The 13724-nt window shown below is 60.4% G+C and overlaps 1 protein-coding gene across 2 annotated transcripts; it reads right to left on the bottom strand.

The window, feature by feature from the left end:
* Window positions 1-992: 992 nt before the first annotated feature.
* On the bottom strand, window positions 993-13656 carry LOC141990555 (sodium/calcium exchanger 1-like). 2 transcript variants are annotated; one of them, XM_074957869.1, is made up of 7 exons: window positions 13236-13656; window positions 7906-9684; window positions 5528-5634; window positions 5276-5400; window positions 4305-4404; window positions 3825-4097; window positions 1004-2627 (listed from the first exon to the last, which is right to left on the bottom strand). In XM_074957869.1, the coding sequence occupies exons 2-7, from the start codon at window positions 9654-9656 to the stop codon at window positions 2251-2253; spliced, it is 2733 nt and encodes a 910-aa protein (XP_074813970.1). In that variant the 5' UTR covers window positions 9657-9684; window positions 13236-13656; the 3' UTR covers window positions 1004-2250. The 2 variants fall into 2 exon arrangements, with proteins under 2 accessions (XP_074813971.1, XP_074813970.1); XM_074957870.1 differs by lacking the exons at window positions 7906-9684; window positions 13236-13656 and adding an exon at window positions 6936-6961 and having other exon boundaries at window positions 993-2627.
* Window positions 13657-13724: the final 68 nt, after the last annotated feature.

Here is a 13724-nt window from a genome sequence, read left to right as displayed (position 1 = left end):
GATGCCTCTGGGGAGGCTGCCCCACAGATTATTCAGGGGGCTTGATGCTGCCAGGGGGCTGCCTCATTGTGAAGTGGGGGCTGTTCCCTGCCCTGACAACCCCCACCCAAAGATGAGATTGTGGGGGGGTAACCTGTTGTGCCCCCCCCCATGACCTGGGGCTGATCCTTGGGGGAACCTCAGAGCAGGATAAAAAGGGTTATTTTTATATAAAATCTTTTTTAATCCTATTTTTTACTGATTTGTATCTTTGTAGTCTTTTTGTGGGGTGGGAGGGGGGCAGCTGGGTGTGACACTACCTCCTTCCCCAGGGACAGATGTAACATAAGAGCCTTTTATTCTTCTACAGATTATTTTGTATTGGGGGCGTGGATAGGGGGTAAAATGCCCCTGACTAACTTTTTTCCTGGCTGTCTGTAATGTGGAATTTCAATAAATCTGCCTGCAGGGAGTGACTAGCCTCTTCTCTGGTGGGGGGAGTCCTGCCCACAGAGCAGCTCCCTCTGTGAACCCAAGGTGCAGTGCACCTGCTGTGGGCTGGACTAAATCTACCCCCCGCCCCTCCACAGCCCAGCAGCGGGGGGGGGGACCTGGGAAGGTTCTGTGGGTGGGAGGGGGTGTCATCCCCCTACACAGCTGCTGCTCTGCGACTCCCAGCTGGCACTTGGGAGTGTGAGAGGAGGGTCCCTCCCTGTTCAACTCCCCCACCCCCTTCACCAGGTTCACAGCCCACTGTAGTGCAGAGGTAAACACTGGTGCCTGGGTTGTCCCCCCCCAGCTAAGGGGCATGTCCCCGCTGGGCCAGCCCGTAGAGCTCTGCCAAAGGCCAAGGAATGTTGGTGCCTGTTGAAGCCAAAAGAAGTGGCCCTCAGACCTGGTGAACTGGGGGAAAGGCCCTGTATCACATCCCACGCTCCCCCAGCCAGTCCCCCCTACCCTGAAGCACAAAGACACAACACTTTTAGTACAAAGTTTTATGTTTCTCTTTTTTTTTTTTTTTCCCCAAACAACTGAAAGATGCAGGCAATGGGGGTGTGACGGGGAAGGGGGAACTACTAGGGGCAGGAAACATTGGGGGTCTAACCAGCCAGCAACAGGCAGACACAGACGGACAGATGGACAAGTGCAAACACATATATTGACTCACAAATGCTAACAACAGGCAGACGCCAGGACGGGAGACCATGCACCGGAAGGGGGGTATGGCTGCATCAGTTATCTCCACAGCCCAGTTCTCCGGGGAGGAATCTGGAGAGTGGGGCTCTGTTGTTGTTGTTAAATACAAAATAAAATATTCTTTTCTATCTTTTTAAATAAAATAAAATCAACAGAATAGAAATCTGGGCTCTGTATGGGATGGAATGGATGGGGCAAATGAACCCCAATTTGTTGCTATTTTCATTAGCAAGACTTTGTGCTGTTTTGGAGGGCAATGGGGGTGACCCTAATATTGAATTTGGAGCCTTTTCCCCCACTGAGATCCCAGGGGGTGGTCCCTTGTCCCAGTGAGAGTCCATTAATAATGGTGTTTTTTGGGGGGACACACAGGATCCCTGTGCTTGGGAGCAGGGAGGTTTAAAAACAAAGTGGATGAGAGAGAGACTGACCCTCTTCCCCCTGCCCCCTCTCCAATTTGTGTGCTGACCCTTGCAGCCCTGTGGGTGGGGCTGCTGCTGTGTGCCAGCCCCCCCCAACACACACCCCCACCTATCCTGCCACCTACAGGCATGGTTACCCTCTCCTGTGTCCTTGCTACCCCATGGCATAAGTGGGGAGACAGCAGGTGGCAGGGGCTTGGGGCAGGAGGGGCTCTTGGGCATGGATGGAATGACCTTTGCCCCCAGCTAAATCCAAAATGCACTGGAGGGGACAGTCTACACTTGGAATGTCCTTTGTCCCCTTTTGAACTGAGTGGGGGCTGGGGATTTCCCCAGAGCTGGAGGAGTGTCCAGGGAGGGGAAAGGGGACTGCAGTGTGGGAGGCTTCCCCAGTTTGAGGGGGGGCAGGCAATGGGGGAGGTTGGAATGTCCTTTGCTCCTGCAGCAGCTGTAATGTCCCCTCACGTCCGAGCACTGAGCCGGGGGCATAGCCTCCCAGGGGTTGTGAGGGGCTTTCCCCAGAGCTGGTGAGTACTTCCCACCCCCAGCCAGAGGCCTCGCCTCCCAAGAACTGGGGCAGGACAGTTCTCCCCACCCAGAACTGAGGCTGGAGGGGGTCCCACCAGCCAGAGAATGGGGGTCTCCCCACCCCTCAGAAACCCTGGATGTGGCAGTAAGCCTCCAGAGCAGCCAGCAGGATGTAGAGGAGCCAGAAACAGAAGAAGAGCAGGGCAGTGAGGATTTTGGGGGTGCGGGGACCCCCCAGCTCGCCCCCCACGGGTGCTCGGCGCCGGTACAGCAGCACAGCGATGCTCAGCAGGGCAAAGATAGTGAAAAGCGTGACGGAGAAGGCCAGCGTGCCCGGAGACACCACAAAGCGCTGGCCCTGGCTGGCCCAGTACCCGGCCGCAATGGTCCAGGCCACCCCTATGCCCAGGAAGACGTTGACTGCATTACTGCCCGTCACGTTGCCGATAGAGGCATCCGCGTATTGGTCCTGGATTGCCGCTGCCCGACTGGCAAAGGTGTCTGCAATGGAAGAGGGCAGGTTAGTGGGGAGGGGGACAGGCCAGAGTGAAGTGTTAATGGTGGGAGAGGAGCTGATGGGGGAGGACAGGGTGAAGCGTTAATGGGGGGAGGGGTTAATGGAGGCAAGACAGAGGGACAGGGATTAATAGGGGTGAGGGGAAATAGGGTCAGTGAGGGTGCAGGGGGAGGGTTTGAGTGGGGCATGGGGGGTTACTGGGGCAGAGTTCAGTTAGATCATTGGAGGAGTGAGCAGAGGGGAAGAGAAAAGTTAGTGGGGGGCTGATGCAGGGGGTGACATGGGGAAGGGAATTAGTACAGCACCCCACCCAATGCCTCATTCCCTACCACCCCCTGCTAACCAAACATAGAACCCCCCAACTGCCCCACTCCACCCCAAAACAGAGACCCCACCCCGCATGCAACACCCCCCTCCCACCACGTGTAACAAAGTGGGGATTTTCTGTATTATTTTTATGAAGCCTATGCGTGCCTCAGTTTCCCTCTGCACTTTGCATTGTAACAAATAAGTGTAAGTCTCCTGCGAAGATAGTGCAGGAGGCATGAGATGTGGGTGTTGCCTGGCTAGATGGGTGGAACAAACAGGGCCATTAAACAGGCTGAAACCGACCCAAATCCATGAGCATCCCACAAGACAAAAAGATGCCCAAGGACTGAACCATCAACACCTAACACTCCGGGAAGACAGACAAGGGGGAGAGGGAGAGAGAGAGAGCGCCAGAGCTGCAGTCCAGCACAGCTTGGCTGTCCCATCAGGGCACTGATTTGACATGGGTAGGCTACGGCTTAACCCCTCCTCTGTGCTAATCTGGGTACTTTCAGCTGCTGTAGCACCCAGGTGACTCATCGATGGGAACCCCATTTAGAAAAGGCTGCCTTTTCAGTGCCCGGGGAGCATTGCAACTGGAAATGGGCACAGTCCAAGCCTCCTGCTGGCTTGGCTGGACCTGCTGCAGGGAGTCCCAGAGAGATACAGGGAAAGCTCTTGCCAAAAGGCCCAATCTCGGAGGCCACAGGCCTGCCCCAGTGGAGCTGTGGGTCCCTGGGGCCCAGCCTGCTAAAGAGGTCACTCCCAGGAGACCGGTTATAGGCTTGGGCCATAGCCCTGACTCCGTGACACCAGGCACAGAGCCCCTCGCCCCATGGAGCCCCTGTGTGGAGTCCCCCTGCCCCACTCACCAGGCACGGAGGTGCCAAGGGCCACGAAGACCACGGCAGTGACTGAGTCCTTGAGGCCGACAGTGCAGCCGAAGTGCGAGGCCAGGTCACCAGTGAGCGCAGTGAGCACTCCAATGAGCGCGATGGAGACAAGGAAGCAGGCCCAGCCCCCCCAGTACTCGGTGGGGGGCACGAAGGCAAAGAGAACCTTCCAGAACACCGTCAGGAAGTGCATGATGTAGTCGAAGCAGGACGGGAGCCGCTCCTCGCCTGTCTCGTCCTCGTCCTCATCCCCTGGCAGGGGGGGGGAGAGAAGTAGTAAGAGTGGGGTAACCCCCTGTACCCATTCCCACTGCTGCCCTGTAGCCCCCCAGTGCTCCTCACCCACCTCCTCATTGTGCCCTGGGGCAGGAGAGAATAGGGTCCCCCCCCAAGTCCTGCTCATCCCTGAGTGGGGTGCACTCCCCCAGCCTCTCCTCCTCCAGCCCCACCCCTCCGTACCAGCGCTGACCGTCACGGCACTGACGAATTGCTCCCTCCAGCTGCTGCTCCCCACAACCAGTGCCAAGTTGGTTTTCTTGATCAGTTTGTCCACAGTACTCTGTGTGTGGGGGGGAATAAAGAGGGCTGAGATGGTGGGCACAGCCCTAAGCAGGGCCATCTCTAGGGGGTGCGGGGCCTGGGACAAATCAGCCCCTGCCAGCTTGGGGGACCCGCTCTGCATCAGTGGCAGCCCCCACGCCCCTAGTTCCTGCGCCTATGTCTTCCAGAACCGACCGCACTCGCCAATTGCACCAGCCCACAGGACCCCCCAAGCGCGGGGCCCGGAGCAGTCGCACTGGTTTGCCCTACCCAAGGGATGGCTCTGGCCCCAAGGCCCATTGTGGGAGCTATGGCAATACAGGGGCAGAGCGGAGCAAAGCCCAGAGCCGAGATGCTCAATGGGGGGAGGCTGGGAGCTGCAGGAAGATGTTGGGGGCTGGTGGTGTACCTAGGGAACCGCCCCCTCACACCTGGGCTCTATGTGTGCCCCTCAATGGCCTCCTGACTTGGGCAGCCTTGTGTGAGGTATGTGGGGGGCGGAAGGACTCCTGGGGTAAGAGCAACTGTCCCTGAGTCTGGTGCATCATCCCTCTGCGCCCCATTCTACTGTGCCAGAAAGCGCACTGGAGCAGACAGTACGTGGGGGGCAGGTATGGAGTGTGGGAGATGTCCTCTGGGGAGGCTGGTGGTCTTGGTCTCTGGCCCAGATAAGCAGGGGAAGGGAGGCTGGTGGGGTGCCTGAATGAGGGGGGCAGGAAGGGTTGCATGGGATGCTGTGGGGTCTGGGGGAATGGGGCACCTGGGACATTGGGGAGGGGTGGTGTAGGGTGGGGGGGCAGAAGGGGCACATGAGGAGCCAGAGGGATGGGGCAGAGGGGGCACAGGTAGTGCATGGGGGAAGGAGGGAAAGGACACACTTGGGCACTTACCTTGAACTCATAGGACTCCTCAATCACCACCTCAAGTTTGGGGTGTTCCCCAAGGTTGGGACACCCCATCTTGGCGATGGCGGTCCCCTCCTCCCCCTCAGTGGGGCGGTTCTCATTAGAGTCACCTGTGGTGAGAAGAGGCAGAGGGACTGTTAGTCTCTGGCTTCCCCCACCCCACTTCCCTGTGCTGCCCAGCGCCCCATCCACATTGCACCCCCCAATACCATGGACTGTGCCCTCCCCCCCCCGTACCATGCCGCAGCCCCATCTCCAGCAGTTCAGGGGGCCCCAGCTCCAGGTGGAAATTCTTGTTTTTCTCATATTCCTCGTCATCGATTATTTTAATCTCGATGAATTTCCTAGAGGGAAAAATTGGGAGGCGAGGTGAGATGGGGGTGCTGGCTGTGGGGTACAGGGTGAGATTGGGGTGCTGGTTGTGGGGCACAGGGTGATAAGGCCACTGCATGTGAGAAGCAGGGGGTGCTCATCCTGGGCTGTCTGCTCCAACTGGAGCAGGTGAGGGTCTGGGGCCCCTGATTGGGGGGGGGGTGACCTTGCCCCATAAGGAGGGGGTTGTGCTACCATCTTAGCTTGTACACAATCAGCCCGCTACCCAGGCTGCCCCCCCCGACTATCCCCTGCCCCCAGCTGGCATCAACTCAAAGCTAATTTGGTGCAGGTAATTACAAGAGGGAACAACTGGGAACACTGCCCCTCTGCTCCCTTCCCCCAACCACCCACTGAGCCCCTCCACTGCGACACCTCCCTGCCAAACCATCACCCGCCCCTCAAACAGATCTCTGTCCCCCCTCATCTCCCCTCCCTTCCCCCAAATGTCAAGCAGCAGGTTGGGGGTTAATGGATGCTGCAGAGCTGAGTGAGGGAGAGGGGGATCAGCCAATGGGCTTGGGCCATTTGGGGAGGCGGCTCCAGGCCCCACAATCCCATTGGCCATTAACAGAGCACAGGGGAATCGGCTGCTTCACCCCATTAGTGAACCGGAGAGTCCCCCCAGCTCTGCAGGTGCCCCTCGATCCCACCCTTCTTGCTCACCCAGTCCTAGGCTCCCCCCACAGCTCTGTGGTGCCCCTCAATCCCAGTCCCATGCTATCCCAGCTGCGGGCTCCCCCACACCCCACATAGCTCTGTCTGTACCCCTCAGTTCTACCCCACAGTCCACTGCCCTCCCAGCTCTGCTAGTCCCCCTCAGTCCTGATCCCCAGCCCCCTGCTATCCCAGCTGTGGGCTCCCTGCAAACCCCACCCCTCCGGATGTGGTCACTTGGGGATCAGGCCCTGGCAGCGCAGTCACTGGCCGTACCCGCCCCCCCGCGCGCCATCTGTTCTGCTCTCTAATTATGAGCACAAAGGGCCCTTCGCTCTGGCGGTGCTGGGAGCAGCTGGGGAGGGGTGGGGGGGAAGAGCAGAGGGGGAGCAAGGGAGGTTTATCTGCCAGCTGTAGGGATCTCAGCACAGAGCGTCTCACATCCTCAGCACAGCCTGTGCCCTCCCCATACACCCCAGCTGGCCCTAATGTTCTCCCTGATCTCCACTATCACTGACCCCCAATACAGAGCCCTAATATCCCCCACCCCGCAGCCCTGGCCTGAGCTACCCCACTGCAGGCCGGCGAGCTCCGCGCCCCATTGATTTGCACCCACCTCGCCTGAGTACTGGTGTGCTGGGCTCTGCTCCCATCTGGGGAGGATGACCGCTCTCCCACCTGCTCACACTCACTGGTTCACCACCATCACATGCACGCCCCTCCCCCCTCATTGCACTGGTGAACAGGAGATGGAGGGCTCCCCCAACCCCTTGTCTGGGCTCATGTCTGGGGGGAAAGCTCACTGTTGCCATGGAGACACCGGAAGGGGTGAAGGGGGGGGGGAAATTATCCTTCTCTGAAATTAGTTTTCCATTTTCAGTGCAGTTGACTGAATTGGGGAGTGGGGTCGGGGGCAAGGGATGGAGGAGGGAAGCCCATGTACAGTGTGGGGAAGGGGACTGGGTGCCCCCTGCTTTCCATTTCACCTACCAGTTGCCCAAGGAGGTTGGGGTTGAACCCCTGGTATCTGGAGCTGCAAAGTAGCTCCAGCAAACATCCCCTGCTCCCAGCTCTGCTGAAGTGAAGATGCTCACGCACCCCACATGGGCTCCAGGCTCAGCCACTGGGGAGAATGGCTGCTCCAGCAATTGCCTCGTTCAGCCCCCTGCCAGTGCCCCTCCACACTGATGTGCAGCCCCCGGCTAGCCCAGCCTTGGGCTCTGCCCTCCAGCTCTGCCGGTGCTCCTCAGTCCCCATCCATGGCCCTCCTGTTATCCTTGGTTCCCCGCCAGATACCTGCTCCTCTGATCGCCCCACATGCACCTTGTCCTTGACCCACCTTTCCCTGGCCATTGTCCCCCTCACATACACATCAGGTGCCCTTCTCCCTGCTATCCAGCACCCTGATTGCCCCCTAAGCAGCTGTCCCCTCCCCCCACTGCTCCCCCAAAGCCCGGCTGCCTGATCCTTGTAACCTCCCCCAGCCCCGTTCTCCCTCACCTTGCTGTCTCTGCCCTTCCCGACCTTGCCCCTTTGTACCTGCTCCCCTTCGGCGCTCCCCCATCTCCCCCCTCCATGTCTCTCACGTGATCTCGTCGTTGAGGAACTCCACCTTGCCCTCGGCCTCCTCATAGTCCTCACCAGCCTTTGCGGTACCCTCCACGGTGCGGTAGGGCAGGGCCACGCAGCCCCGGGCCCCTGAGGTGCGCAGCACCCGCACCCGCACGGCCCCCACGCTCTCGCTGACCCGCACCGAGGCACCCTCAAAGGTGAAGATGCCGGCATGATCGTCGTCGAAGATGGTGACGGTGGCAGTGGCGGCGGGGCCCAGGCAGGCCTTGGGGGGCGGCTCAGCGCCCGGCTCAGCCCAGGCAGCCTGCACGTTGCTGAGGTGCACGCGGAAGTACTCGTCCTCCTCGAAGATGTCATCGTCGATGATGCCCACGCGGATCTCGCGCTGCGTCTCGCCCGGCTTGAAGAGCAGCGTGCCCTCGGCGTACTCGTAGTCGGAGCCGGCATTGGCTGTGCCGTCCTCGGTGCGGAAATCCACACGCACGGCCATGCGGGCCACGTCGCCACCACGCCGCTCCACCGTCAGCACCACAGCGCCGCAGTTCTCAAAGCACTGGTAGAGCGCCGGCTCGAAGGTCACCCTGGTGAGCGAGTCGTCGTCCTCGGGGCGCACCTCCGGCAGACTCAGCGCCTTGCGCGCCTGGTCGGCTGCGTGCTTCTTCAGGATGTTGCCTGCTCCGATCATCATGCGGGTAGCCTGGATGCGGTAGAAGGCCCGGCTCTTTTGCTGCTGCACCAGCACATGGTAGTTCGCCATCTCAATCAGCTGCTCCATGTCCTTCTCTGGGTGCTTCTGCCGCAGGTCCCTCAGGGTGCGCGCCATGTCACGCCGGGCCTCCTCGTCCCCATCCTTGCCTGCCTCGCCCATTCCGCTGGCCTGGGCGCTGTCCAACTCCACCTCCAGCTTGGGGAGGGCTGCGTCGCCTTCTGTCTCAATGATCAGGCCCCGGGCCTTGTCGGCGCGGTACTTCTTCTGCACGTACCTGTAGAAGAGGAGGCGGCGGTCGGCCAGCCAGGCCTGCACCACGCAGATGGGGAAGAAGAGGAAAGTGAGCAGGCCTTCCCACACCTCCACCTCACCGGGGGAGAAGCAGGCCAGGATGAGGTAGAGCCAGATGTAGGCGAAGATGCTCCAGGCAGCCGTGACAAAGAAGACGCGCAGGTGCTTGATCCTGCGCGTCTCGCCCTCAGGCACCATGTGCACGCACACAGCGATGATGACAAACATGTTGAAGGCGGCACTGCCCACGATGGTGCTGGGCCCCATGTCGCCTGCCTGGAAGTTGTGGCCCACGATCTCGATGATGGAGAGCATGATCTCGGGCGCTGAGGAACCCAGCGCCATGAGCGTCAGGTTGGAGACTGTCTCGTTCCAGATGCGGATGGTGGTGGTGCTGGTCTCACCATTGGCCTTCTTCACAGTGATCTCCTTCTCCTGCGAGGTGATGACCTCGATGGAGGCCATGAAGCGGTCGGCAATGATGGACATGCCCAGGAACATGTAGATCATTGCCACGAAGTACACGATGGCCCGGGCCACCTTGTCGCCCACTGAAGGGTTCTGGGGTAGCCACACGGGCAGGATCACTCCCTCCTGGCACTCTGAGGCCTCCTGGCACAAGGTGCTGACATTAGCCCCATCCAGCGATGATGCTCCCTGGGTTGGACTCCTCAGCCCCTCCTCCACCTTGGCCTGGTGCAGCGGGAGGCTCAAGGCCAGGAGGAGGAAGAAGGTAGAGGCCCCAAGGTGGGACAGGTGAGACATGGTGGGAGTAGGGGTGGGCAGGCAGGACCTGCAAGACAGGAGGGGGCATAGTGAGGAATGAGGAAGACACATGGTACCTAGTGGGGCTGGTGGGGAGGAGGGCTGGGAGGTCATCCCCTTCCTTGTGGGCTGGAAGGGGATGGGTGCGGCTGCTTCCTTGTGATGTTGGGAGGATCTGGGGTAGAACCAGGTGCCCACTCCCTCATGAAGTGGAGGGGCAAGACTAGGAAGAAGTGGTGGGTGTTCTGGGTGGCACAGGCAGTCCTGGGGCCACAGCATCCATCCATAAGGAGCAGCGGGGCCAGCCCCCCTCTGGGGTACTTCCCCCAGCGTCTATTCCTCCCCATCTTTCCCTCAGTTCCACCACCATGGCAATACCCACCCTGACCCTTTGACACGGGAGGCTGCAAAACATACTGCATCCAGCTCAGCCTCCATTGCCCACTGCGTCTCCCTCCCCTCCTGGAGACAGGGCGTTGGTTAAAAACCCAGGAGTCCTGAGCTACTGGACCCACTCCCCTCCCAGGCTGGAAATGGAACCCAGGAGTCCTGGTTCCCGGTCCTCTCTGCTCTTTGAGTGCGGGAGGCAGGAGAGGGAGAGGAGAATGCTGGGAGCCAGGACTCCTGGGTTCTCTGACTCTGTGCCCCATGATCCATGCCAGTGGTTCAAGGCAGTGCTGGTAGCTGGTTCACAGGACCCATCTGTGCTCAATGGGTCAAGAGACAGCACCAGTCAGACATAAATGAGGCTTGGGCCCAGCTGGCCACCACAGGGCTGGTGCTTGCCCCAGATGGGTACTGAGAGGAGGGGGGGCCCTCGTGCCCTTTCCAAGCCCTGTTGAGCACCAGCTGCCCCATCAGGCTGCATTAGGGGGCTCTAACCTCCCCGCCATGGGGCAGCAGGATTGTCCCCATGGCAGGGTCAGGGGGAGCAGTTGGGAGTGACCCCCTCAGCCAGTTTAGTATGCGGAGCCCAAACCCACACCAGTGCCCGTCCAACCAGGTAAGGCAGAGCTTGTGAATGTGGTGTCTGCCCTCACTCGGCCTGTGTCCATGTGGGGGGGGGGTGACTCCTTGGTCTTGGGGCTGGAGATACTGCAGGGGTTGACCCTTCCTCTGCTGAGTTTAATGGATTTTTAGGAGTCCCCATTAATTTGCTCAGGCGGTGAGGTTTGGTGTGGACACTCCCCTCCATCCTGGTGGGTGCCCACAGCTCAAGAACGCCCCATGCTGGCCCCCTCCTCCCCCCAAACTCCCCTCAGCTCACACTCCTCCCCTGTGCTGGTTCCTCACCCCCACAACCACACACACACACACACCCCTGCATCAGCACCAACTGGGGACCCCCCAGAGATGGGGCTGGGGACCAGTGACTGGAGGAGCCCTCCACCCCAGGCCCTCCCTACCCCACTGAATGTCCCAGAAGCCCCCATTCTTCCTTGACTTCCATTCCTCCCACCCCATCACCAGGGAGTTTGTGCCCCTTGCAATCCCCGATCCCATCCCCAGAGTCCCCCCAATTCCCGAGCTGCCTTCCTGTCCCTGCAGCGTGTGCCAGGCTGAGCTATACCAGTGATCTCCCCCTGACTTGGGATACAGGGTGGGTGGGGGGACTGGGAGCACTTTACACCCTGCAACTCTCCTCTCTCCCAGTTTGGAGGTACGAGCCTCCTCCCCATGAGGGGAGATGCCCTTTGCCAAGCGGGCTGCAGTCCTGCAAAACAGCACACAGTGGGAAGGGGTTGCAATTCTCCCCAGGGTAACATTCTGCAAGCTAAATGTGGCCGTGCGAGGGTTGCACTAAGGGACAGTAGGGTGAGCAAGGAGAAACTCAAGCGAGTGTAGCAGGGTTTCACTTCTAGAGGGGTAAGTGTGCAAAGACTGTGCTGGTGAATATGCACAGGACCATCTTCCCAGGACCATCTTCCACAGACCTGGGGGCTAGGATTGCAGGAGTGGGTGGGGCTGGCTGGGGGGCACATGAACTTCACCTCAGACCATGCCAGGTGCCTCCATACTGAACTCTTTGGCGGGGGGGGTCTCACCAGAGTGTGAACGGGACTGTGGAAGAGTATGCAAGGCACTGCTCTGGGTGCATGGGGGCCCGGGTGAGCATGCTAGGCGATGCATGGAGACCATGAGTGTGTGTGTAAGACACTGCTCTGGGTGCACGGGGGCCATAGGTGAGCGTGTGAGGCATTGCTCTGGGTGCATGAGGGCCATGCATGAGCATGCAAGGCACTGCTCTGGATGTGCAGGGATGTGGGAGTGTGTGCAAGGCACGGCTCCAGGGACCATGGATGACCATGCAAGGTGCTGCTCCAGATGTGCAGGAGCCATGGGTGAGCATGCAAGGCACTGCTCCAGGTGGGTCGTGGCTGTGGCTGACTGTGGGTTGTCAGTGTGTGACCCCGTGCACGGGTGTGCACCATTAGTACAGGCACAGAGTCCCTGTACATGCAGGGCTGGGTGGATACATGCACCATACTGTTGTGTGTTGCACATACATCCACCATGCAAAGTGTTGCACATGCATCCCCTCCTGTCCGCCCATGCAAGGCACTGCATGCATGCCCCCATCCCCTCAGTGCAAGGCGCTTTCCGTTTGCTGTCCAGTTCTCATGCATGACCCTAGGCCACCCCAGTACTGGGGATGGTGGGGGGGGGGCGATTACCCTGCCCTCCAATGGAGGAGATCACCTCCCTCACCAAACAGAAGGCTGCTGAGCCCAAGCTGTTTCAGGCAACAGAATTTCCTGGAGAGCTGGGGGAGGGGAGAGCCCCAGGGGCAAGATGACAGCAATGTGGGGGGCAGTGAGACCCGGAGCAGAGACTCAGTGCCCCAGGTTGGAGGAGATGTGGGGATGGCTCTGTAGAGGGGGAAGAGCCCCAGGTGGGGGGTCTATGGGGGGGTAGGGGGAGCTCCCCAAGGTTGGAGGGGGAAGTTTGGTGCGGGGGAGCATCAGCTTTGGGGGGCAGTTCTATAGGGCAGGGGAGGGGCAGCCCCCTGCTGTCTGGAATATTTCTTTTAAATCCACAAAAGCCAGAGTCAGGCCCCTGCAGCCCAGTGCCATCTCCCCGACCACCCACCCCTCTTGGGGCCAGGTCTCCTGTGCCCCCAGCCCCCCAGACCAAGACACACACAACACATCCCAGCAATCTCACCCCGCCCCTTCCCTCCCCCTCCCCGCTCTCCCCCATGTGGCTGCCCTGGTGTCTGGGTCCTCCCCCTCCAGCAAGACAGCCCAGGAATGCAGAATTGGACACATGCAGACCAGCTCCCTCCATCCCCCCCCAAATTTTACCTCTCCCAAATCCCCCCCCCCTTTTTTTCCTATGCAACTTTCCTCGATTGGTGGGAGCTGCAAATAAATTCAGGGGGATTAAAGATGTAAACGAGGCAGGATTCCCCAACACCCCCCACCCAGAACCCCCGGGGGGGTCTTCCCTGGGCATCAGTCAGGGCAGGGGGAGCGGTCGCTTCCCCCCTCCCCCCAAGGCAGAGTCCACACACCTCCCGGCTCAGATCCATGGGGGGCAGCTTTCCCCCGCAACCCCTCTCCCCAAGCTCCCGCTTACCGGACTGTGGGGTCAGGTGGCAGCACCACCTCCCCTCTGGGGCGGGCTGCACAGACGCTCACCCCGCCGCTGCTCAGAGCTGTGGGGAGCAAAGGAGTGGACCCCCGTTAGCTGGCGTTCGAGGGGGCACAAGGCTGCTCCTGGAGTCACTGGTCCATTTGCAGCTGGGAGAGGAGGGGGGGGTCTGCACGATCCCCTCCACAGCCTGTGCCTCCGCCCCTTCCCGCAGAGCCCCCCAGCCGAGCTCCCCCCCGATCTGGGGGGGCCGGGGTCCCCTCTGCCGCCAGGCTGCGGGCACCAGCAAAACGGCGGAGCGAGCCCGACTGCCGGGGACAGGCTGAGGATGCTCCCGCTGGCAGCTTCATGCTCCACCCTGGCGAGGGATGGCTGGCTGGGGAGGGCACCGTGCGCAGCCTGCAATGGGGATGGGGGGGGTGGGGGCTCCTAGCACGGCCAGCTAAGCCGGGAGGGGGCCGGGGAGTGCCCAAG

This window comes from Natator depressus, chromosome 7, assembly GCF_965152275.1.
Source record: "Natator depressus isolate rNatDep1 chromosome 7, rNatDep2.hap1, whole genome shotgun sequence".
Taxonomy (NCBI): domain Eukaryota; kingdom Metazoa; phylum Chordata; order Testudines; family Cheloniidae; genus Natator; species Natator depressus.
The sequence above is the reverse complement of the archived record's forward strand: the minus strand, read 5'-3'. Positions and strand labels throughout refer to the sequence as shown.